This window comes from Labrus bergylta, chromosome 14, assembly GCF_963930695.1.
Source record: "Labrus bergylta chromosome 14, fLabBer1.1, whole genome shotgun sequence".
Taxonomy (NCBI): Eukaryota; Metazoa; Chordata; class Actinopteri; order Labriformes; family Labridae; genus Labrus; species Labrus bergylta.
The window spans coordinates 21100941-21126716 of record NC_089208.1 but is presented as its reverse complement, the minus strand read 5'-3'; the positions used below and the strand labels follow the sequence as shown (position 1 = coordinate 21126716).

The 25776-nt window shown below is 40.2% G+C and overlaps 1 protein-coding gene across 2 annotated transcripts in view; it reads right to left on the bottom strand.

The window, feature by feature from the left end:
- Positions 1-16286, bottom strand: part of LOC109983551 (serine/threonine-protein kinase PAK 3) — a 35245-nt gene extending 18959 nt beyond the window's left edge. For both annotated transcript variants that reach the window (XM_020633313.2, XM_020633314.2), the window contains exons 1-2: positions 16085-16286; positions 73-266 (exon numbers count right to left, since the gene is read on the bottom strand). In XM_020633313.2, the coding sequence (XP_020488969.1) occupies positions 73-244 (172 nt within the window). In that variant the 5' untranslated portion in view covers positions 245-266; positions 16085-16286. The remainder of the gene's footprint in view (positions 1-72; positions 267-16084) is intronic.
- Between the last annotated feature and the right edge of the window lie 9490 nt (positions 16287-25776).

Sequence of the window (25776 nt, the reverse complement as noted above, 5' to 3'; positions counted from 1 at the left end):
CCGATTGGGTGTATTTTTATACACAGGAAATTAGTAAATTACATTTATCTGAGTATGAAGGAGGACACTCACTCTTGTCTCCCCCTGGGAAGATGGAGCGCAGGCGGACTTTCTTGTTCTTCTCTTCAGGAGCCATTGGAAGCGGTTTAGAGGCGTGATTCAACAATGAAGAGTCTCGGGAACTACTGTTCATTCTCAAGGGGGGGGCTGGTGGTTTCTCTTCAATATCGACACTATCAGACATCTTTAGTAGCACTCACAATGTCCTAGGAGGGAGAGAGAGGGAAGAGTTCAGTGTTAGAAAAGTCCTGAGAGGGATCGGTCAGACTTTCATGAAGCATACAAAATCGCTATTGATGATGAAGCATAACAACTTTCATTTTTATTGTTTCTTCTTGTTCAACAACAACCCTATCCACAGACAGAGCAAAGTGTTCTGATTTTGTTAAATTTACAAATGTTTTGGTCAATGTAACAGTCAGATGAAAAAAAGAAGTCAACCCAATTGTTGAGACAGCTTGCTGGCTGCGTTTTGAAAATGTCAGTTATAAATTCTGACTGTATCTAAAAGATGGACGTCATGACAGCAACCCCACCTCTCCAAAGTGAAGCCAAAACAATTTCAGCCCCCCCTACTGACCGGCTGCAGTATAGGTAATTAGCTTCACCTCATCCATGTTGACAGAAAGGGCAAAAGATAACTTAAAGAAATGCGGTTTTGGTCATGCTAACTTCATTTTTCTGAGAAATGTAGTTTCAGTTTGGAATTTCATGCTAAAAAAAGAAGCACAAAACCATGACTGACAGCTCTGTTGACAAATGTGGCTCCTGAGGCACTGTGTGCACTGCATTAGCAGAGTAGAAGAGTAAACGTCACAAAAAACGGTAACAAACATAAGTCAGTCGACTTTCCAAAGCCCCGAGTATCTGCTTTAAATGGACGTAAGAATCTGTCAGATTCTGCTCTGACTATAATCGACCTCTTTGCCATTTTACAGTTAAATGTGTCAATAGAAGGTGCAAACATGAATTTCATGGCTCCACTGGTCAGATACCTTCTCTACCGTCTCTGGCTCAGGTCACTAGAACAATATGTCAGTGCCCATTAAGGGGTTTTTCTGGCTTTGGTCTTTTACAACAAGATGCGGTGTACACACGTTGTCCATCTTTATATACAGTCAATGGATAAAATACACGTTCTACAAGTTTAAATCATCTATAAAATGACATTAAATTGAGATAAATTGGCTTTAGGATTTGCAATTTACCAGAGCCTATAATGTGATAAATGTAGGTTATACTTAATAAGTCATCTTACAAAGAAAAGCAACTTGAATTCATATTTAATAAAACTGGAAAAAGAGAAAAAATACTTAATCCTCACTGATTACTTATATTGAGTTTTTGCTGATTTTCTGATCAATTCCTTCTTTCTGGATAGTTGTGCCAAGAATTTTTACTGAATACAAGTCTGCTGTTTGATTATTCTGACACTAATTAGTGTTGTAACATGAATGCTGATAAGTGTGGTTTATAATTAGGCCACATTTATCAGCGGTGTACAGTATGAGACTTTCTGTTCTCTCTCTGGCAGCACTAGAAAAAGTAGGGTACTCTGACTGTGACAGCTGTGACAACATGATCGCATGACAAGACTACTCCTGATAGTTTTCACATGATGCCTATTCTATGTCAGCCTATCTTAGATTTTTAACAAGAGGAGTCCTCAGCTAACACATTTTATTATGTGCATAACACAGGAAGATATCATTAAGATTTAGAAGAAGACAACTCAAAAAATAAAATCAATGCACAAATTGTGTTTCTTCTTGTTTCTGTAACTGGAGTTTTTGTGTAAGCGGGGTGGAGTCTGACATCCAGTGGGTCCGTTCAGCTGAGAAAAAACGGTAACCAGGAGTTGATCCTAAAAGAAAATGGCAAGAGTAAACGCTCCCATCACTCACCCTCTCATCTCCCATCTACCCACATCCTACTTCCATCTTAAACTCCTTCACTGCCTCGCCCCGAGGACAGGCCCATCATGTGATATGCTGCACGAGCGTCCCAGAAAAAGCGGGCCATCCAGGCCGCCCCCTTAGTGGAGACCTACATTAGCAAACAAAGACCACTCCTCGGCTCTTACACCGCGCTGGCTGACACTGACAAAGAACACATGTGCCTTCACAGTGGCCTTTATATGACTTTATGTAACCGTCTTCTGCACGAGATAAAATCTGACTGGTAACACCCTTCTCTTTGTTATCGTCTTAAAAGGACTGGTTTTAAATGAAGGAATCAGAGTTGTGGAATATGTAGCAAATAAAAAAAGAAGAAAAGAAGACCTCTTCAAAAGTCTTGTGACAAATATGTGTAAGTAATGTGTCACTTCCTCAGGAATCTGTAAAGATAGCACAACCAGATAAACAAAAACATACTTAGTTCACTCACGGTCTCTTCTCTGCACGGACTGTTTCACTGGTCTGTAGATTTTAATTCTAGTCTGATTAAATTTGTTCCGATCAACCTTCTTGCCTGTAGTTCAATTGATGGGTATTTAATCCTAATCCCAAACTTTGACAAAACTGTATATACGCAGTAACACCCTGGTAACACCTCAGAAAAATATATCCCCTGTTCTTAACACACCTTGCTAACTTCTTCTGTGTGACAGTCTCTCATATAATCTGCTTTTCTGCCCTTGGGGGAAAAAAAGTTCCCTTATTTGTAATTGGGCTGATTCTTTTGTTTTATTCATAGACGACAGAATAATTCACATTTATTCACATGTGTAAAGTCTTGAAGATCAAACATGGGTCTGAAATAAATGACAACCAAAAGTCTTGTTTCCTGAAATACTGAACAGTGTCATTTTGCTCCTCCCTGCTGGTGATGTGATGAGAATAAGAAGAATTTGCTTTCACTTGGCAAAGGATTGTAACAGAGAAACTGCACTGTGATCTTTTTAATTAGGCAAATCATCACTGCAGGGAATTATTTGGCAGATAGCTGCCCATACTCGCTGGCCTTCATATCAGAGCTTGTTAGATGAATATTCATGTTTTATCTGAGCAGTGGTGCAACATATGAATTTGGATTGAACGAGCAAGTGAATTGTTTAATATATAAAAAAAAATCTGTTTGGGATGAAGATAACATCAGTTGAACTCATATAGAAGCAGCACGCTTCCCTTTCCTGGAACAGGTCCCTCCTGATGGAGTGGTTTACAAAACAAATACAATTTACATGTTGATCCAGTTTAGCTTGAGGGCACGAACTGTTTGTGAGTAACCAGAGCACTAGTGAGGAACACTTCCTGTACTGGTAAATATTTAAGATTTTTTTCCTGGTGTATTTGTCGGGTCTTATTAACATATACTAGTTGGAGTGGCGGTGACTCTTTTGTCAGTTTCTACCATGCACGGGGAATCCAGACAGCAGCAGCAAACAGGTTCTCTTCGGGTGGAGGTTAGGCGTGTCACTATCAACAAAACCCAGTAAAACTCGGTTTACTCTGCTGTTTACAGAAGAGCGTCACAATGTTGACATGCTAGAGCAAGAGCCACCGGGACTCACTGGCAACGTGGCTCATCTTAACATCAAAGAGGAAAAAAGATGGAGAAGGTTGCCAAGCCAACAACAAAATGTGGCGTTAAAACAAGCTCCACCATGTGTGCCACTAACACACATGAAACATGGCTAGGTATGCTAGCATTGCAGTAAATACTGTTAAACATTGCTTCAGGAGAGCAGGAGATATGTTGGATATCAATGACTTCTGAGTACTTGTAAAGATGAAACAATAAATAGTTTTGAGTTTTAATTTATAATTCCAGATGAGGATGGATGAAAAACGATATGTACACGTTTTAGATTTTAACCTTCATTAGATTTGCAACTAAGTCAAGCTAGCTAACATTTGGAGGACTGCCAATAAGCCGCATATGATCAAGAAACAGTTCAAATTCTGATACATAGGTATGGAACCATTTGCTCTGCCATTCAAATTAACCACTAAGACAAGCTAGCTCTGCTGCTGGAATGCTACGTCAGCATTTAATAGAGGACAAGGTAAACTGCAACATTGTCAACGAAGACAAATATTTCAACAGCTCCACTCCATGAAATCACATTCAAATTGTACATGATGTTGTGCATAATGCCGTGCAAACTGTGTTCACCTTGTCTAGAGATGTAGTCACATACAAGCCGCTCTGTCCTGTTTAGCCGAATGCAGCTGTGACTGGTGCCTCTGTTAATCCACTAATATAATCTTGTGAACATGTTCTGCCAGCTACAGTATGTATTACAGCTTTTAGAAGTCAGGCACACAAGTGGATTCACATGTGCATGGCACAAGCGAGATCTGCCGGCAGCCACTGGGATCTAATCAATCAGGTTGCTATTTGGTCTGCAGACAAAGAGGGAAAAAATCCATGTCTGCAACATCAAATTATAAAAAAGGTGAAGGAAGATTTAGAACGTTTACAGCTAGAATTGATCATTTATTTTTATTTGCTTCATCCATACACAACGTTGTCCTCAAGCATGCAAAACTGAATACACCTACATCAGACAGAGAATGCGCATGCCCGTAAATATGATAATTTCAGTACACAAGTGCCATCGGAGAGCACTGTGGATGAATAATGTAGCTGTGAAACTCCTCAGCGTCTGACTGTTGTCATTTCTATATCAGGCAGCGATGAAAGTCTGTGCCACCAGCTGAAGAATAAAACGGGAAACCACAAGAAGCCAAATGATTCTTTCATGACAAATCTCTAACTCTGATCCCCCCTGCCGTGTGGCTGTTTGGCTGATCACCTGACTGCTGCAGCAGCAGCAGCCCTGCCGAGCGGTCAGACAGCTAAGGATGGCAGATTCATGTAGGCCCAGACATTACTGAGTCTTCACTCCCATAAAACACTGACCTATTTACTGTGCAGAGTGACAGGGAGGCAAGCAGTCAGGGAGTGCTCTGTCCCTGAAACAAGCAGCTCCTATTTATGAAACACACAGGCCAGTCTCTCAACATTATAAATCAAGTCTACGCCTGCCTCTCGCCTTGTACTGAATAAATCCTTTCATTAGGCTTAAATATATTAGCAGACATAAAAGTAGATCGTTAAAGTTTATAAAACAGCAGAAACAGCAGGTGTGGCACTTATGTAATAATCACTAATTTGTCAGATATGACAAAAGTAAAATGTATTAAGCTTGAATTACTTTGGTAGGATGTAACAATTTGACAGCTCAATATATATGTACAAAACACACACACACACACACACACACACACACACACACACACACAGACCCACCACAAACACCCCATCCCAGATCCTCAGATATTACAGGGGATGTTTTCACATCTCTCTTCCATAAAATATTAATCTGGCCATGAAGAGCAGGCATTTTCTCTGCTCTTTTCAAACATTAATGCTGATTTTGAATGGCTAACACAGGAACAGGCTCTAATCTTGAGCCCATGGCAGGCCAGTAATGGCCCCGCAGTGTGGGGGAGGGCTCCATAAGCCCGGCTCTTCGTTGCCCCTGATTAGGACACGCTACTCTGTTTGACTTGGCTTCAACTTTGGCTGTGCTTCTTTGAAGGATGCTGATTACTTGGATGGGATGGACAGCTAGAGGACGTTCAAAGGATAAGGAGGAAGGAGGGGACACTCCAGCCGCCGTTCACCTTTATCTCATTCATTTTAGTATGGTCAGTATAGTACTTCTACTGGCAACTGGAGAGTGTTTTATGGTGAGAGGCTAGAAAAAGTCGGACTACTCTACTGCGTATAAAGCAAAGGAAGACTGGACCAGTTCACCTGGCAACCTTTATGTAACACAAAAACAACACCACATGGAAAACCTGAAGAGCACAGGAAGAACACAAGACACTGAAGCACTGGAGGATGACGCCACACAGATGTGAACATTTGCTGCACAAACGCTCCTCTCTCACATTGTCGGCCTCTCAAGGTCAGGATAAAACAGACAGTGTGGAGATCCCCCCTTAACTTTAAACAAAGGTGTGTGTGTGTGTGTGTGTGTGTGTGTGTGTGTGTGTGTGTGTGTGTGTGGGGGGGGGGGGGGGCAGAGGAGGAGCCAAGGGGGACATGAGAGAAAAATGTATGCTTCCAAGATCAAATCCTCATGTGTTGAAAATGTCTTCAAGGAAGAATGCATATTTTTATTCACTTATTTCAAGTTAAAAGCCAAGTTGACCACCTGGGAGACGATATTATGCAATATTATCCCCCCCCCCCCGTAACTGTATCTATAATATGCAGATGTGGTAATTATATGGACTTAGGAAAACATTAATTCAAACTCCAATGTCAACAATGTTACCTGACATAATTTTGGTGAATACCCTTTTTCCCTGTTTTGTAGATGAGATTCAAACACCTCTAAATTCAGTATAATAAATAAGAAACTACATTTGGCAGACAGTGAGCTTAGCTTAGCACAACCCCAAAAAGCTGGAGCATCTGATCTCTTATAACGTCAAAATAGAACGTCCAAGTTGAATTCTTTTTAAAGGACATGTTTATCACTTAAAAGAATCTAACGTCTTTTATGTCATGTCACACAGTATATGAAATGTTCTGTGTGGGGGAAAAAAAAAAAGCATTCATCAAAGGTATATAACAAATTAAGAAAAAGAGAAAGTGAGTGTTTTCAGTTTAGTCTTCTTCTGTTGTATAACATCTTTTGGTATCATTGCACCTTACAAGAATGTTATTGCACATTAAATGTTATTGCACCATGAACAGGGGCATTACTGTCAAAAGGAGCTGACAATACCAGAACTCACTGTGACATCATCATTCCTGTTCTGTAAAACCTCTTACATATTAGCTTTCGTCTGATGTTTTTCAACCTCTCTGGTTCAGTCCCTCTGATGTAAAACTCAGTAACTCTGCTTTGCATACAGCTGCCAGCGTTTGGTTCATGACAGGAACGAGACACAGCCACCTCTCCAGTTTGCTTTAAACAGGTGACAGGTGAGACAGGAGTGTGTGTGTGTGTGTGTGTGTGTGTGTGTGTGTGTGTGTGTGTGTGTGTAAGCTAATTCTCAACCTCACAGCTAAGCTTCAAACTTTATGGGTTCATGGTAAGTACAAATGTTCCCGCTCCATGGTTGATGAAGGAAACTGCAACAAAAAGTTTTATATATGGGGTAAAAGTAAATATGAAATAACTTAGACTTTAATGATGCCTGAATAAGAGCCTGAAATAAGCTGCATCAAATATGTATTTATATTGATTGGACTCCGGATACATTTTAGAAAATGGTAAATTGTTTGATAATTGCTTCATAACTGTAAAATCAAATAGCAATGTTGGAACAAAAAACGTCAAACAGAACGTCCTCTATCAACAGCCACCATGTTTTCAGCTGACACACACGCCTTAGGAGGAAGCCATGAATATGTTGAGCATGCACATCTTTTCATGGTGCGGGTATAAAAGGTTTAAACACGGTCATAACATGCTAACTAGAGCATGATTACACAATATCAAAGGGAGAACCCTTTGAATGTGCATGCACACACTGACCTATTACCCCCCTCTGTGATCCACATACAGGAATCCTGCCAAGATGACTTCAGCTAAGACAGAACACTTCGATTTATTCTCAAAAATGTTATTAAGTGAAGCAATTCCATCTTACAAAGTGCATTAATATCTATAATCAGTGACCAGTGAGCTGTTATTAACCACCAGGCAGATGTCTGCGTCTGATGTTGCACATTTTTCCAACAGAGATTGGCTAAAAGCATAAACTGTGTTATTATATCGTGTTCATACAGTAGCACTTTAACATAAGACAAATCTATTTAGATGAACGACATCTGACAAAGAGCATTACAAAAAACAGGCAGCGACAATATACGTGACAGCTCATAACATGAAACATAAGCCTCTTGAATAAGAAATAAAACCATACTGCAGAAAGGACTTGAGTGCAGTTTCAAGAAAGTGCCAACATTCCATGTAAAACACTCAAAAAAATGACACAGCAAAGAAAGTGGGTCATCCAGCAGTTACAAAACTAGATTTTTGTGGCGGTGGATTTTTAAAGATGACAGACGAAGCGAGGCCCTTTAACGCCACACTACACTGAATCTCAGGTTGAGATTTCTTTTTTCCCACATCCAGAAAAACACACTATTTACTGATTCAATCCTCATTTAATCCAAATAAGATTACTGCAGTAAGTATTACCTTTTGTTTGGCTCTTTATGTTCTCCACTGATCTTGTCTGATGCTAATCAGCAGAAACACAAATGAGATTAAAAAAAAAAAAAACACGTCGATAACAAGCTAAGACTAATTACTCTCTAACTGTTCTGTGTTCTCACCACATGAAATCCCCCTGGTTGGGTTACCACTCTTAACTAGCAGGTTGCGGGATAACGGTCCTTATATTTAAAACAAAGCAAACCCATTTCTTCACCACAGGCTAAAATCCACCATGACTCTCATTTTACCAGCATGATCCTCTCCTAAGTCCCCTGCTGGGAAGGCTTGAGAGCTCGCTCCGTCATTTAATATTTAGTTTGAGTGAACTCCCTACCCCCAGTGCTGCTTTTCTCAAATCCACACATGCACGTGTACACACAAACAGAAACGCTTTTCCTGCAAGTCTTCTCATTTTTTATCCGATTTTGGTCTCAAGATCCCAAACGGTTTTGTACGTGATTTCTGTTATTTTCTTAAATAAGCTGTTTGCACACTCCAGTGTTCATCAAAACATGCCAGCAGCAGAGTTAATCAATGTTAAATTAAAAGCATGACATAAGCAGTGCAACGGTCCCATCTGATCAAACTGGGGTGCGCCGTTTTCTGACAGTTGGAGCCGCTCTCTCTCTCTCTCTCTCTCTCTCTGTTACAAGTAGAATAGAAGGGCTGTAAAGTGAAGCCGTTTCTTCTGTCAGGTGGAAAAATGGATGACAAGACGTATGAACGTGTTTAAAAATGAGGTGGCTCAGTTTTTCAAGGGGACAAAAGCTTTTTAAAAAAACAAATAAAAGTCAGCTACCCGGGGGCGCCGCTGGTGTAGTGGTTGGGGCGCTCATGCATGTGTGGCGGCTGTGGTCCTCCAGGCAGGCGGCCCGGGTTCTAGTCCGACCTGTGGGACCTTTCCTGCACGTTGTTCCCCTCTCTTTCTGTCCTCAATTACTGACTCTTTCCACTGTCCTATCTCTATCATAAAAGGTACAAAATGCCCCAAAAAAACCTAAAAAAAGAAAAGGTTTGCTACCTTATTACTTAGCTCGCTTACAGTGCTGGACGTCTATTTAGAGGGATGTTTCCTTTCTAACAGAGAAGCTTCATTTGATTCAAAGCACACCTCTATAACTGTTATTTATTCTGATTTGTTCCCAGTCTGACAGAGACTATACATCATGCTAGTAAAATAGGATAGATTTCCAATTGTACCTTACAAAATGAGCTGTCTAATTTCTACACAACATTTGATCGTCCATCTTTATGAAGTGTTTATGCAGTAATGTTCTACTTGTCCAACGATGCCCAGCTCCTGCAGCAACATGTCCAATGTGTCCTTTGGGGCAAGAAACTTAACCCCAAGTTGCTTCCCCTGCTTCGGAGGTGGCGTATGAATGTGTGTGAATGGGATTCGTTACTTGGGATGGACTCTTTTTGTAGCAACCTCTGCCATCAGTGTGTGAATGGGAAGGTGTGACCTGCGGTGTAAAAGCCCTTTGAGAAATCAGGAGACTAGAAAAGGCTGAAGTCCATTTAGTAATTACTTTAACTTTAACTTTTAACTTTAAATTAAAAAATAGTAATGATGAAGTGGCACACATTCAGGTCCAGGATAAAGACACACGTCAGCTGTCACCAAAAGAACAGCTTGGGCTTTTATTTCCTGACAACATGTTGGTTGTTGAGGATGACACGATCAATTGAAAATCAAACAGATGACATAAAGTATATAGCAGTCTTGAATTTTGGCCTTTCACCACCAGATCACATAGATCTCCACAATCTTGAATAGCTCGTACTTTAGATTTTTCAAGTAACCATCATAGTAAAACCATATGTTAAGAACTGTATTCATACATTCATGGAGGGATTCATTGTAAGTATCAAGCCCTACAATACAGTAACGTTTTGAAATTGACAACCAAGAGTCTGACATCTCAGTAGGCGATTCTTCAGTGTCCGTCAACCTCGACTGGAAACATCAATTAGTTGGAAATATTATACAGTGAATTTTTTTAATCTGAAACGAGAGAAAGGGATTGTAAAGGCCAACCAGACAGACAGACCGACTATGTTTGGTTTCATGAGATCAAGAGCGCAGAAATCAAACTACGTCTGACTGGGCTGTCCTGAACGTTAACACAGCTAGAATCCACTGGATCAGGGTTGAGATTAGGGACGCAAGGGACACTAAAGTCGAAGTTCTCAGAAAGTCTGGCCCAAATATGAGAACTGACCTGATGTTAAAGGTATGTGGTGACTTTCGCAGATGTTACATTGAGCATGGGCCTGTACTCAAAAACTTACTGAGGATGACAACCCCAGAAATATGTTATTCCTTTATGTTTAAGATTCTAAAATGTATGATTTAAATCTATACTCTTGACTATTTACAAACTAGTGGATTTATATATCCAATGAGTACTCAGTCCTTCCTTTTTGCCTGATATATATTTTGCAGAACTAAAAAGAACAAACTGTGATTTTAAAGTTTACTCCATCAGACATGTTTTGTGGTACGTACAGTTTTTTTCATCTTCCATAAATGTGAGCACAAAGCACAGGATAGGCTCCTTATCTTGCTTTGTCCACTGTAGGGTAACAAAAAAAGTGGGTTTTCTGCATTAGTGTGGCTTGGGTGGGCATGTGAGAGAGCCAGCTGGAGGCAGAGAGGGGAGTGGAGTCCCTCCTGCAATGCCAGCTGGTGCACCTACTCTGAGTCAGGCTGAAAGGGTTAAAAAAAAAAAAAAGTCCCCCATAGTAAGAGAACATAGACAATGTAAAGACAGTTTGTAGAAACATGATGTCATCCTCTTTAATATAGTGTAAAAGTGTCAAATCCATGTGTGCCTTCATCCAGAAAAACCTGGCTCTGATACTCAAACTATCCTCCATGAAGTACAGCCAAGCCTTGTTTCCAAGCTACACGCAGCCATGCATTTCATTCTGATAATCTCTGCCCAGCTAAACACAAGAAGCTGCACAGGTTTTGCAATGAAAAATACTACTATGAGCTTAATATTTGTGTCAACGAGTGGATAAATCGGGAGGCAGCGTGCCACACACAGCGGTGACACCTCCACACAGCGAGGAAAGAAGCTGAATTCCTCTTGGTTTATTTGGATCAAAGAAACAAGTGCGACAACTCTGCTCTGCTGATCTTCAGCTTAATGGTGTTTTATGTTTGTGAAAGATGAGTAATACGCTTCTACCTGGAGTACAAACACATTAAAGTGCCTGTGCCTGGGTGTTATTCAGTAATCTAGCTTCATTTCTACTGCTTATTGCAGCTGGATCATATGTGAAGGCTGCACTTTAAAAATCACTCAGAGCAATCACAGCATTTTCTGCCACCTTTTCAACTAAATCTAAGGTCAAAGGTCATATTTTCACCATCTGAAATCTCTGCCCACTCAATGGCCTCTGACTTTTCTGCAGCCTTAAAACAAATTCAAGTTCAGACGCCCCTCTTCAACTCCTTGCACACTCTCGGCCCAGTGAAACTTGCTAATCTCTTAAACCACCTGAACCCTCCTCCTCCTCCTCCTCTGCAACATTTCATCCTTTTATTTCATCCATCTGGGACGTCTCCTCCCATCGCATCATCTTACTGTAATCTACAATCTTCAAGACACCTCCCAAGACATTTCTCTGACTAACTCAGAGCCATATTTGCATTCGTTTTTTGTTTTTTTTGATGCATCAGAAACATTATAAGTCACATAGGGACGATGCATGTCACAGACACACACACACACACACACACACACACACACACACAAAGGCGCAAACACACAGACAAGCGGCCCCTATTCTAAGTAGCAACAGACATCAAGTAGGGAGATTACGAAGGGAGCTGTGTCAATGTGTCAGTGTGTGAGTGTTTCCTCTGTTACTCTCTCTATCCATCCATCTCTCTCTCTCTCTCTTACTCCTCCTCCCCTTCCTGAGACAAAATGGCCAGATGGCTTCCAATCCTACATGCTAATCCACAACACACAGACTGTAGCTCTCACACACCTACCACCAAGACTACAGTCCTGCTTAACACCACTATGCCCTTAAAAAACACACTCACACACACACACCCCTCACGAGGCCACTGCACAAGCATAAACTGTCAACCACGGAAAGTCCTGACAACTACACGGAACAATAGCAGCATAACTCATCCTGACTAAGTCCTCAACAGATGGAGGCCGACTTGTATGTGCTGTGTGTCCTACTATCACGTTTCAGGCAGTCCAGTTAGCAGGCTACGAGCCAAGACGAGGTTCAGTGTCTCCTGCTTTTGTTAGCCGGGGTGAAGTAAGAGAAGCTGTGTGTGTTGGGTTACACAGGCCAGTGGAAAACATGGGGAAGCCCAAAACGGCTCGCTATAACCAATGGAAACGTACTGGAGAGACACACATGGCTTCAGTGCACTAATAAAGTTCTGCTTTATCGCTTGTTGTCTGATTATTTATTAGACATTAAACGTCATTATTTTGGTTATACGGCTCATGACAGATGTTCAAATTCAAAACATAAATAAATAGAGAGAAGGAGCTCCAGGTGGGGTGCTTAGCAACCACCTTTAGCGGTACTGCATTCAATCAAGTTAGAATGAAATCATTGTTAATCAAGCAAAATGTCGACACCATGCAGAAAAGCCTAACTCTCATTGTTTCATATGAATACCATAAAAATGCTGAATGTAAATGTTTTCCTCTTTTAATTTAATCCCTCTCTCTAATATTTTATTGAAGTTAACATGTTCAGTATGGAAGCCTTGCACCCATATATTTATTTTATTTAATTTCTCCTGTAATAACAAGATGATTACAGTTGTTGTTTTTTTTTGTTGACTTCTTGGCTTACTTATGGAATCATCTCGGGAAAACAACAGTGGTGCTTTACTGAGAAAAATTGCTTTCTCGAGATCTCAATATTTATGTCCTAATCGCTGTAGAAAAATAAGTTCAGAGGTCACAAGAATACAACGGAAATGAACTTGTTATCCTAGGTCAAATGTAATAAAAACACTGTATGGATGCATGTCCGCGTAGGGCTTCAGTAGTTCAGTTGTTCTTATGTGTATAATTTTTAAGGGAGATCTAGGTACAGACCCAAAAATGTACTCTTATGATGATTAGTCCTTCTTGAACTTAATGCTCACTCTTCAAAGACAATCTAACACCAGTTTAGGGTTTTTAAGTTAACAACAAGGGTCAGATCTTCTTCTTAGAATCTAAGAAAATGCATGATATGTTTAACATCTCAGAGGGGATTTATTTTCAAAAACCTTTTTTGGGCTTCTTACCTCCCCTGCACGATGTTTTAACTGTGTTACTGTCTACGGATCTTCTTCATAATAATGTTCAGTGCAGCTTCAGTTTTGCCTGCACGTGTCATGTTTACATTATAAACTGCATGCCTACGGCAGCAGCTCTACCTGTATTTTAAGTAACACGCTTCATCAGAGCAGACTGAAGTCTTATGTCTGTGAGCTTTCCCTGTAAATATACAATTTTCATGAGGTGCATGTAACCTTCAGAGACAAAGGCCTGTATGAATATTTGCATGTGGTAGTTAGCAGCTCTCTTCACACACATACACAGTAGACATGCGGAGTTATTAATTGTCCATTTGCCTGTAACAGCTGTGTGTAGATAAAGGCGAGTTAAATATATAATGCATGTCGAGCATCGAAGACCAAGAGAAGAGAGAGCAATAATCCAGCAATGTTTAAACACCGAACACGTCTACTGTAATGGTGTATCCCAGCGTCTCTGTCTGGGTGTCTCTCTGACTACTTGATAAGTATCTTTCCTGCTAAACCAGGTGCTGTTTAACACCCAACACTGGCGCTACACATACAGTATAGAGGTTTTTTATAACAAAACTGGTTGGCGGAAATTACTTCAAGTTTCATTCGTTGAACTTGAGACTGAAGACAATCAAAACCCACACAGGAAAACCTCCTTTAACTTCAAGGATTTTAACTTGTGACTGACAAGGTTTGCCATCATGTAAAATGTGGTCCTTTCCTTTTTTAGACAAGTATGTATTATGCACTAACAATACTCCCAATGATTCCTGGTCGAGTTGTGCAATTAACTGCATCTTCATTGTTATGATTGTATGAGCAAAAGTCTGAATTCATTGCGATAAATAAAACATGTTTTTTTTTTTTTGTAAACAAGCAATGCTTTGTCACTTAGCAGGTGTTCTTTCTACCGAATGGTTGGAGGCCCTGCTTTCACACCTTTTGATGCAGTAAGACGAAGCCCAAAGTAGCTACCTGCTAAGCTCAGAGTTAAAGGAACCAATTAAGTGATGAAAAATAACTGCTTGTTGGATTTATTGTGGATTCAGGAGAGGCATGTTGCAAACACAGGTGTTATTAAAACATGGAGGAGAGCGGAAAAACACAACAACTTCCAGTTAAAGTAAATATGCATTCTGAAATTTGTATCAATTTACCGCACTTCATGTCATTATCACAATATTGAGTAATGGTATCGCACATTGCTGAACTCGTATCTTACAGGTTTACTTTGGATTGCCAAATGATTTTTAAGAACCATGAAGGGGCTATAAGGGGGGACATGACACTTTATGTTTTTGTATTTCCAATATCAATATAAAAGGGAAATGTTGGAGGGAGTATCACCTTCAGTATCCCATCCCCCAATTCCCCTCTACAATCATCTAACCCTCCCTCCATCACTGACATGACTCCCTAACATCCCTCCCTCACACGGCAGCCAGACAACAGGTCTCCCATCAGGCCTTGCTTCTCACAGACCGGAGGATGACTGCGCTTCCTGGGGGAGGAATCTTTTTTTCCTCCCTTGCCTCTACATCAGCTCTGACACCCCAATCTCAAGCCAGGAGACCGAGAGACAGTAAATCCTTCCATCTTCCTCCACCAGCGATGGCTGTGGGGAGAATCCAAGGATGGAATAGCTCAGCTTTCACAGCACCGGCCCCCACCCCCACTCCGATCCCCAATGAAGTCAGGTGACCAGATGTTGTATATCTCCCTGTCACTACAGCCGCCATGAAGCTGCTGCACACATCCATGTTAAAGCCGGGAGACTTGGGCACGTCTCGGCTCTTCTCTGCATGTGTGTGCTCATTAAAATGGAAATAAAAGCCATATCTTCTTAAAGATCCACCTTAAGAGAGGCAGTGCAGATATAACAAAAGGGCATCCATCAACATATTAAGCATCCATCAGCTACACCATCCATCCACAGCATATACAGCTCTAAACCCTCCGTCAGCCTCGGGTCTACAGCCCTAAATAGCCTTGCTTCTTTTTTGTTCCACTGCAGCTGCTGCATTTCTCCAGCTCTCTCACACACACACACACACACACACACACGCACAGGCATACACACACACACACACACACACACACACACACACACACACACACACACACACACACGCACACATACACACACACTCTCAAGGCCCCGTACAAACGCCACCATTGATTCTAACACCTCCCCATCAATAAAGATGCTATTTGTGAGGCACAGGGGAGCGCACACAGAGATGATGTGATGCAGAGGGGGGGGGGGTGTATATGATCATACAATACGTGATGCAGGCATCCATTTCCATCTCGCCCTCACGGACAGACACAATGCTGCAGAAACAGCTGCCTCCTAAGCCGGGCAGAATGCAGAGAGGAGGAAGAAGAAGAAGGGAAAAAAAGAAGAAGGCTACAAAGCAAACCCTACATATACAGCTTCCCCCTCCTCCTCCTCCTCTTCCTCCTTTTCCCTCTCCTCTCTCCTCAGCCTCCCCCCTCCACATCCCATATTGCATACACAGAGAGGGAATTACCTGAAATATGTCTTCACATTCTCTTGCTGAGTGTTTCGCCTTTGAGCCAGGAGCTCGGGTGGATTCATCGTCAGCCGTGCAGTCCTAATGACAGTTTAAAGGCAGGATTGCCATTCTCTTGTCAGACCAGTTCCTGACCCTAAAAGCAAGCTTGTTCGGCAGGCTGGATGCTTCACTGGCTGCTCACTGTTCCCTAGCCCATGATGTCATCCGCCCTGCTCCTGTCATTGGCTGAGAGGCTGAATATTAATGCAGGCAGCAGGTCTGGGGGAGGAGGAAGCCAGCAGGCAGACGCTCTTGGTTTTCTGTTTGACAGACAAAACCTGCTCAGTGAAAAGACAGGAGGGAGGGAATGTCTTTAAGTCTTCAATAGACTTCTTATGGTCCATGTTGTTAAAGTCTTATACAGAGTCTGTTAAAACATTAAAAAGAAATAAACAAGAACAAAACATAAAAAGAACAGGCATGGAAAAGTGTTAATACATTTATTATTGACACTATTAAAGCTCTGAAGGGATGTGTTTAAAGCACTGGTTGCTCTAAATCTTTTATCTTTTAACCCTGACCTTATCCTTTCACAATGCATACACACATCACAGAGTTTAGCTTTTAAGGTAGGGAATAGTTACAATTACAACCAAGATTTGCAACAACAGTACTGAGTTATGTTGTCAAAATGATTTTTTCACAATTTTGATTTGTCATGTGTTTTAAAACGATACAATCTCCATAACATTTATGATTGATGGCATATAAAAGTGCCAAAGCTTAAAAAAAAAAACTGCAGATCGGAACTGAAAAATTGCAAAAGTATTTGTGTAATTTAGACAGTGTGCCAGAGTTCTTGTCTGCATTTTTTGGTGAGAGAAATATTGGGTTCAGTTCAGTTCAGTTCAGTTTAGTTCAGTTCAGTTTAGTTTAGTTTAGTTTAGTTTAGTTTTGTTCAGTTCAGTTTAGTTTAGTTTAGTTTAGTTTAGTTTAGTTTAGTTTAGTTTAGTTTTGTTCAGTTCAGTTTAGTTTAGTTTAGTTTAGTTTAGTTTAGTTTAGTTTAGTTTAGTTTTGTTCAGTTCAGTTTAGTTTAGTTTAGTGTAGTTTAGTTTTGTTCAGTTCAGTTTAGTTAAGTTCAGTTCAGGTCCCAACTTTTTATTTTGTTGCAGGGATTTTGACATTGTTTTAAAGTTTAGAGATCTGGTATGGTATCTTGACAACCCAAGCAGGGAGTACAAAAAGCAGGACAATAGTATCATATCCTAAAAGCTCTGCATTGAGACATTTGTTGCAAACTATCCCTCACTCTTCATCACAAACACCAAAGTGTCAATATTAATTTGTGATTAAAGGGACGGTACATTTATATTTTAGGTAGGAAGGAGGATTCTTTGATTATAAACTGTCTTTTTTATTACTGAATATTAACATTTGTCAGCTTTAGTGAATTTTCCTGTTAAACATGAAGATGTTGTTGGTATATTCACAAGAGTCATCACCGTGCCTGTTCTGTAAATTCCAAAGAAAATATACTTTAGTTTCTTTATGAAATTTTGTTCGTTCTCATCCCTCACATATTGAAGAATAAAAATATTCCCTGTTATGATTGAATAATCTATGACATGAGATCATAATGTAAGTATCTTCTGTACTGTAAAAGAAAGAATACAAATGCACACACAGGTCTAAATAATATAATTTGCTATTAGCTGCTCCTTTCTTTTTTTTTAATAAATGGCTGGTAAACGTAACACTCACTGATTGGTATTGAGTCTCTGGATTTCACAAATGCTTTTCCTTTTTTCAGTCAGTTTCCACATTTTGAAATAACACCTATTTGTAAAAATAACATTTTTCTGGATATTAAGATTCATCTGCCTACAGTTTGCTTTTTCTCAGAGCATAGAAGTGGCTTTGAGTTCAGAAGCAGGCGGAGACAACAAACAAAAAACCGGCTCCGTTTGCCCTAATTTGCCTATGATGTCATCTTTTTCCTCTAGCTCACCTGGGATTGGCTGACTGGCTCAGCATCTGCTCAGTCTCATGGCTAGTGCTTCTAGCTCAAGGTGGAGGCCTATCTGAGCTCCGTGAATCATGGCTGGTTGTCCTGACAACCCTGTTAATGTCGATTCCTCATCGGAGAGTAATATGGCTGTTCTCGGGCAGCGTTCACTCGAATGGAGAGCCTGGTGAAGACAGTGTTCCTATGCATCAATAGGGGGTTCGGGGCTTAGTGATGTTTTAAATAATTGCAATAATTTTTCAAGGGAAAGTCTACAAAAAAGGATATTTGAAATATTTCAGAGTAAAGATGACAACAATTGATGCTGCCTATCCAAATGTTGGATTGAGAAGAGCAGAGAAGATTTGACTCCTGTAATCAAGCCTGTTAGGATCACTGTATACCTACGCAGAGCGACAGAGGCACAGGTAACACAGAAAGGTTTCAAATGCTCCTGCTCTGAGGCACGCAGTGTGACAACGTCTTGAGAGCATGACAGAGAACAACATTCAGATATTGGCTTCTTAAGTGTTATCGTTTCTCAGAATCTATAAGCTTTTTTTTTCTTGTTGTTTTTCCAATCTAATCCTCCCATGATGTGAGACTTCAGCCAGCGTTTTATTAGTTTTCCATGCTTGTGACTTCAATCCATGTGTCACTAATTATGGGTATAGTCACTGTCACAGTGGGGATTCCCCAGGAGACATTTGGCTGCCGGAGAGGAAACACCCTGAACATGTCAGCTGTCCATCACATATCCAACACGAGGCGTGGCACACAAGTCAAACACTGGACCAACTTATGGTTACCATTTCCCTATTTCACAAGACTTTGGATTCAAAGGAAACCAGGGTGAACCAAGAAACAAAATCCAGCAGAAGGAAGTCACCACTGAGAGGTCACAATAAGCCAACAGGCTGCCAAAACAGGAACCAGAGTTGATCAAGCTTTTTTTTGTCTCCGTATCAAAGCAACCACAAGCTTTGAGCTTTTCGCCAACTGTGTTGCCATCCACAGTGAATGCCAAGACAAAATAAGCTTTCTTTCACAGTTATAAAGGGTTGTAAGTTCACTAACTGTAGCCCATCTGTTGCTTTGAGCGCTTAAAAGTCTCCGTCAGCAAATCAACAGGGTCAGTCATACATTTGATGTGGTGCTGGCCAGAATCTGCAAACAAGAAAAGACGAACTCACAAAAAAACAAACACGCTTTGATTGCAATGACGTAGCCCCATCATGCTCGAGGTCTTCTTTGACCTTTCCTTTTGCCATTTTCGTGAAATCGAGTCGATTAAACAGGTGAACAAATGGTTGTTTGTTTCAGCTGGATTAATGTGCTGTGTCTGATTGTTGAGAAGAGCCGCCGTTTTTGTTCTCTGTTAGACTGAGAAAGGTTACACACTTTCTACAGCCAGTGTGTGTCCTTTCTCATCCATGTGTGCTGTTGTCATGTCCTTTAGAAGTACTGAACCCCCTACCTGAACCCTCTCAGTGTGTGGCAGCATGGATACAAAAAACACATACAAGTTTTAATTAGAAACCAACACCAGAAGACATCTTTCAACACTTATCAACACACAATAACCTTTTTTTTTTTCACACACTACCAAATGTGTGATATTTACCCAAGATCTTAGCCGAGTAAAGAAAGTCATTTACTAAGCATTAAATCTCAGTTCAGTAGCAGATAGAACAACCTGCAGCTTCAGCGAGGAGGGTCCTGATTTACTAGTATCCATAGGCTGCTGTCAGTGATCAGGTTTATGTAATGCATCCTATAAATATCCTCTGAGGCACAGCACATCTCTGTGGTGACATTTTGTAATAAGCCCTGTGTGAAATGTTCTAGTGTTGTGGACAGAGTCAGGGAAATGACTTCAAATAAAACTATAACCTTCACACTTGGCCCCAGCTGCTCTCTTTGTTTTAACCAAGTAGATTTAATAAAAACACTGTTTTTTTTATCTTCTCATACATGTCTATCTGAATCTAATGTCCCCTGTCTGTGATCTAAGGCATGTTCCAGAGTTGTTACAGTACTGAAACCCATAATGAACTTGTCATTTTGAACACATGTTAAACAAATCATCAGTTTTACATCCTTTGTAGATTTTTTCACGAGTGGTTAAAGATTGCAGTTGGCTATGTATCTATTATGGATTGCAATATTGATCTGTTGATCAGCCAGTCCAGACTGACCTGTGACTTAACATTCAGGGCCGGGTCACGGTTATGATATCAGGAGGAATATGTAGCTTTGATGTGTTCTTGGTTGCAAGTCTTAAATACCTAGGAAAAGTTGTCAAATCGTTATAATTTAATTGCGTCCAGACTTCAAATGACACAACACATTTAAAATGTCAAAGAATCTAAAGGGAAATCAGGTCACTTATGAAGGTAGAACAAGATATTTGATAAAACATAATGCTCACTCCCATTGGCTGCTGCGAGTATTCCCTCAGAGGCGGCCTGATCTGGAGTCGTAAATATCAGACATGTTTGATATTTAAGATTTAAGCGCGAGGAGGCTGTGACTCAATCTGGAGTAATAATCCTATTTACACTACCCACTGAGGATTATTTTGACAAATAATTGTTTGTGACAAGCCTTTAATCAAGCCAAACACACACAAACAAACACAAACACACACACACACACACACACACACACACACACACACACACACACACACACACACACCATCCTTGGGGTTGGGCAAATCGGTCCCCAAATTGGGCCTTAAATTGTTGAGTGTGTAGCCCACCCTAACTTTGATAATGAACATGATAAACCTTGTACCTGTTAACACATTTAAGCATTCTAAACTTGGACATTTAGAATAAAGCACCACATACACTGTAAATATTAATGGTCGAAGCCTGAGTGACGTCACCCATCTTTTACTGCAGGGGGCTAAAGTTTCACCATGCGGATAATCTAACTTCTGGTCAACCTAACAACAGTCCAAGAGCTGAAGCCTACTGACAAACAGCTACATCGCGCCTACCTGTCAATAATGTCAGCTACGCGCCTTATTGTGATTAACGCTTATGTACAGTGTGTGTTGTTCGAGAAATTAGCTAATAGACTAATTTTGTTTTTTTGAACCAGGCTGTTAACGTGTTAATTTCTGCAGTAAAAACTGGCTTTTTTGAGTGGTTGTGTATGTGACTTCCAGCGCTTCGGCAGCCAGCCTCCAGTGGACACTCGATGAACTGCAGGATTTTGCACTTCTGCATTGGCTTCATTTTTCAAAGATTTGTCCACCTCTGATGGGTTCAATAGTTCTTAGAAAATGTTTAACTTCTGGGGAAAATGTAATATCCTTCATTACAACAGCAAGCTAAACATGTCTTCTTTACCATCTAGTTCAATCTGCCACAATCCTTTTTGGTTTCCTAAAACAGCAAGGCAAACAAGAAATCCAGCAGCAAAAACATCAGACACTTTCTGTTTTCAAGATGAATGAATGAAATCTGAACGTGAAATGTCATCATGGCTTGTGTTTAGCAGTGTGTCCTGATGATATTACTTCATCAGTCCAAAAAGAATGTATTATTCTGAGAAACGGACATATGAAATCTGAGACAATGGTTCTTTGGTCTACAATCAAATAATCTCAGCATCAGTCAATCACGACTGTATAAAGTATATTAAATTATGGTTTGGATTATGACATTATGGTGCAGCTCAGTGTGTCTTGGGATGAGAGGCAGAGGGAAGCTTCACAGAGACGCGCAGGACTCAAAGGAAATGATGATATATGAGATGAGGTGAAGTGTGTAGGTGAATCCGACTGAACTAAACTTCACTTTCTGATATGAATCAGTAAACTCTCTACCTGAAAACAAAAGATGTGCAGTTTTCTTCAACGTAATTTGCTTGAAGGAAAGCACACAGTCATGAATTAAAAAATTCAGCAGGCTTAAATTGCCCAAGAGTTGAAATGCTGTTTCTTTTGATACATTCAAGAACACCAACAAATATTTGTTTGACTGCTTTAAACAATGCTTATCTGTAATAGAATTTGTCTCAATATTATGAGACTACCACAAACTTTTCTCTGCATTAGAAAAAATATATAAATGGCCTTTTGCACCAAAGCCTTTAAAATGGCTATTAATTATTGGAACAGCGTCTATAACAGATATAAGAGCCAGACTGATTAGTCGGCCAGCCAATAATATCTGCCGATATTAGCAAATCCAGTGACTATCAGTATCGGCTAGTTTTATCGCAGCTTTGCGTCATTATTACTAGATTTATTCACCAGTCAAATAGCATTTAATCGGAGCATCATTGTATTACATTAGCAGTTCTCTTTCTGGATATGGATCACAATAAGCATTATCACCCTTCAGAGTGTCAAGCGGTGACGCACGTACATGCAGTGCAGTTACTTTTCAGCTAGGTGACCATCTTTTCTGTTTATCTTTTCCACAAGTGTTTGAAAACTGCATTTGAGGTATCAACGCAATAAATTGAATCTATAAGTAAAGATCAAATATAGATCAAGAAAGAAAGATAGCGGCCGATAAATCGCTATGGGATATTTTCTCTACCCAATATTGATATTATATCAGTATCGGCCCAAAAGATCAAATATCGGTCGGGCCCTAACAGATATATTCTCAAGCACATTCAAATCAAACACATGTTCAGCGTAACAAAAAAACTACATTGAAGGATATAGGATTTTAAAACAATTTCTTCTGCAGCTTATCCGATGGATTCAACACTTTGACAATATTTTAGAAAAAATAATCCTCCATCAAAAAGCATGTATACAGCACTATAGTATTTGTGTTAGTGTGCAGATGTCCATGGATAAACAAAAAAGAAACATGGTTTATATGGACCATGTTTTAATACTCTTCATTTGACCACATCAGATTAACTTCTGTAAGCCCTCCACTTGTATCTTGGCATGTAAAAGATAATGGGTCACGCTCATCCATGTTTCAGCTACACTCTCACACAGAGGAACTAACTTTTTGTGTGCTGGCACAGCAGAGATTAGAGAGACCCCCCCCCAAAAGAAAACTAATCGAGGTTAGTAGGGCTCTATCCTGCTGATTATGGCCAACCTATTGATGGGTTACCCTCAGTCCTGCAGGAACTCGTTAAGTCTATTCCATATTTTTTTACCGTAAAAAAATGCTCAACAGTAGCCTAACGTTAGCGCTGACAGCTGAGCGCAGTAATTACAGATTACAGCACGGTTTAGTGTTGTGCACTTAACACCTTGGCTGTTTTGCCAGGATTTTAAATGTAGGTTGTGTTACATGTTTCAGCCCTGCTTACTAAAAGGGGATGGCTTTGACTAAATGGGAGCATCTCCTCTAACTTTTGTAACCAGATGTTGTGGATCGTAGATGCTCGTGCCATCAAACGTTTTCCCTCACAGTTGTCAATCTGTGGAGGCTAACAATGATAGCTGTGAGGGATTTCACGCATATGGGGGTCTTATTGATATTTGGCAGTATCACAGTCTGCGGTTTCTGATGGCTGTGAGGCCAATGATGTCTTTTATGTGAACTGAGTACAGTTTAAAATCTAATACAGGATGGCCTGTGCTGATAAAATGTGATATAAAAACTATTTCATCTGCACAAAGGGTATAATCACATCCTATGGAATCATTTATTTACCATTGAAATATGCCTATCAAGACTGATCAGGACTAAAGTTCATGCTAAAGTCACAATTTAACAAATGTGATAGTAAATAGGAAGTAAACAGGGTGATAATCACCACGGCTCATTCGGAAACTGCTCTTCTGTAGGGATGCACAGTTTCATAGTGATGTTACTTTTTCTGGCGAGTGTTTTCCCTTCATACAATGCAACTTTCCTACTGGATGACCTCTGGATTGTTAAACAGTCTGCTTAATCCGTTCTCAAAAGGGATCAGGGGATTTTTATTATGACATTAGTGTTTTAAAGAGGTTCCTAAAATATACAAATCCTGCTTTCACTAAATGATCTTTGACTTTGAAATGAGGCACAGACTGTTAAACATTATTATGATGATAAACAAAGTTGACCGGGCTTAGCAATGTACATTTTACAGATTGAGAATATGTCAGGTTTGAGCCATGCATTACAAGGATTACTCCACACAAAAATCTCCTGCCTAAAAATCACCATAACACCTCTAAAAAGACATGCCTATGATGCACTAAACAACTCTGGTTCTGTGTGAATACAGACGTATCATTCGGTGTGAGGGGGAGAGAGCTCGTGTGATATCAAACACTACAAGGACATCAGCTCTTAATGCTGCTGAGAAGATGTTCAGGGAGACACCTATGAATGTAAAGCAGGTGTGGGGGTGGAAAATGAGAGTCCTTTGGGGTTTGTGTGGTTGCTTATAAAGGTCAGTTACTATTCTGCTGTTATACCAGTACTAAAGAGAGAACATGCTGGGTCAGGGGTCAGGGTGATTGGAAGCATTAGCAAACTGCAAAAACATTTTGCAGAAAAAAAGAACAAGTTGTTATTCATTTATTTTTTCTTTAAAAATCAAGTTTGCGTTGCCGTCATTGCTTTCATCAAGCCATTATACAACAGTTTAGGGCTGCACAATTATTGCAATTTGCTCGTTGTTAGGGTATGAGGATTTGCCGCAAACACGTTGAATTTATAGAAATAATTAGAAAAAATATTGTATGCAAAAAAAGTGCAGTCTCACCAAGCATGCTCCCTTTTGGATAGAGGTGTGTGTATAAAAACTATGCACAACCTTAAAGGTTTTATATGCAATTTTTTGATCCAGCAGATGTCGCCCTTGAGCACCAGCATTAAACCAAAACAACTCGCAGTGCATTGTTGTGTTAGCATGCTAATGCTAGCGCTCTTTATTATGCTCGTATCTTCACACTGCATGTAAATTTACCTGAAATGAGCGTGATCTAGAAACACAGTTAAGCAGTGAGTACAGTATGTTATTCTTCTTTTCTCTAGTCCCTCAATTAAACAACTTTTATACACGAGGGGAGGAGTCAGCCGGCCGTCCTGGCGATGTAAACAAACTGAAGATAGGACTCTGAAAACTCTGAAAACATCACAGACAGTGGGACTTGGGTGTCACACCCATTGTAGACAGTCATTACTCACAGAGTTATTTTCAGAGGATAAACTTGATTTCTATTACATTTAAGTGTGAAAAATCGCATATAAAGACTTTAATGCAGTCAGAAGAAGCTAAACTTGCCATCAACTACACCCTTAGCCAAGTCAATTGTATTTATACAGCACATTCAAAACAACCATGATTGACTAAAGTGCTTGACAGAATGAAATACCCACAGATTGTGTCGTTTTAGAGGCTTCTTGGATTTATTTTGGTTTCAGGAGAACCATGTGGCAAACTGAGGTATTGAGTCAAACATGAAGAACAGCAGATATAGACAGAAAGCAAGGATTATTGCACATACAGCACATTCCTTTGGATCAAGCTTCAAATTGACCATGACCTGGATGACTGAGAACCTACACAGACATATAGCACATATGCCATATCATCATCACACTTCATATCATCATTGTAATATTGAACAATGTTACCAAACAAACCCTAATGGACATTCCTAAGCAGAGCAGCGTATCCACATTCACTTCACCTTTGCTGTCATATCTGTGTCGTAACACCCTGCTTCAACTCTGCTTACTCGCATGTCCTCAATCAAGTGTCAATATTA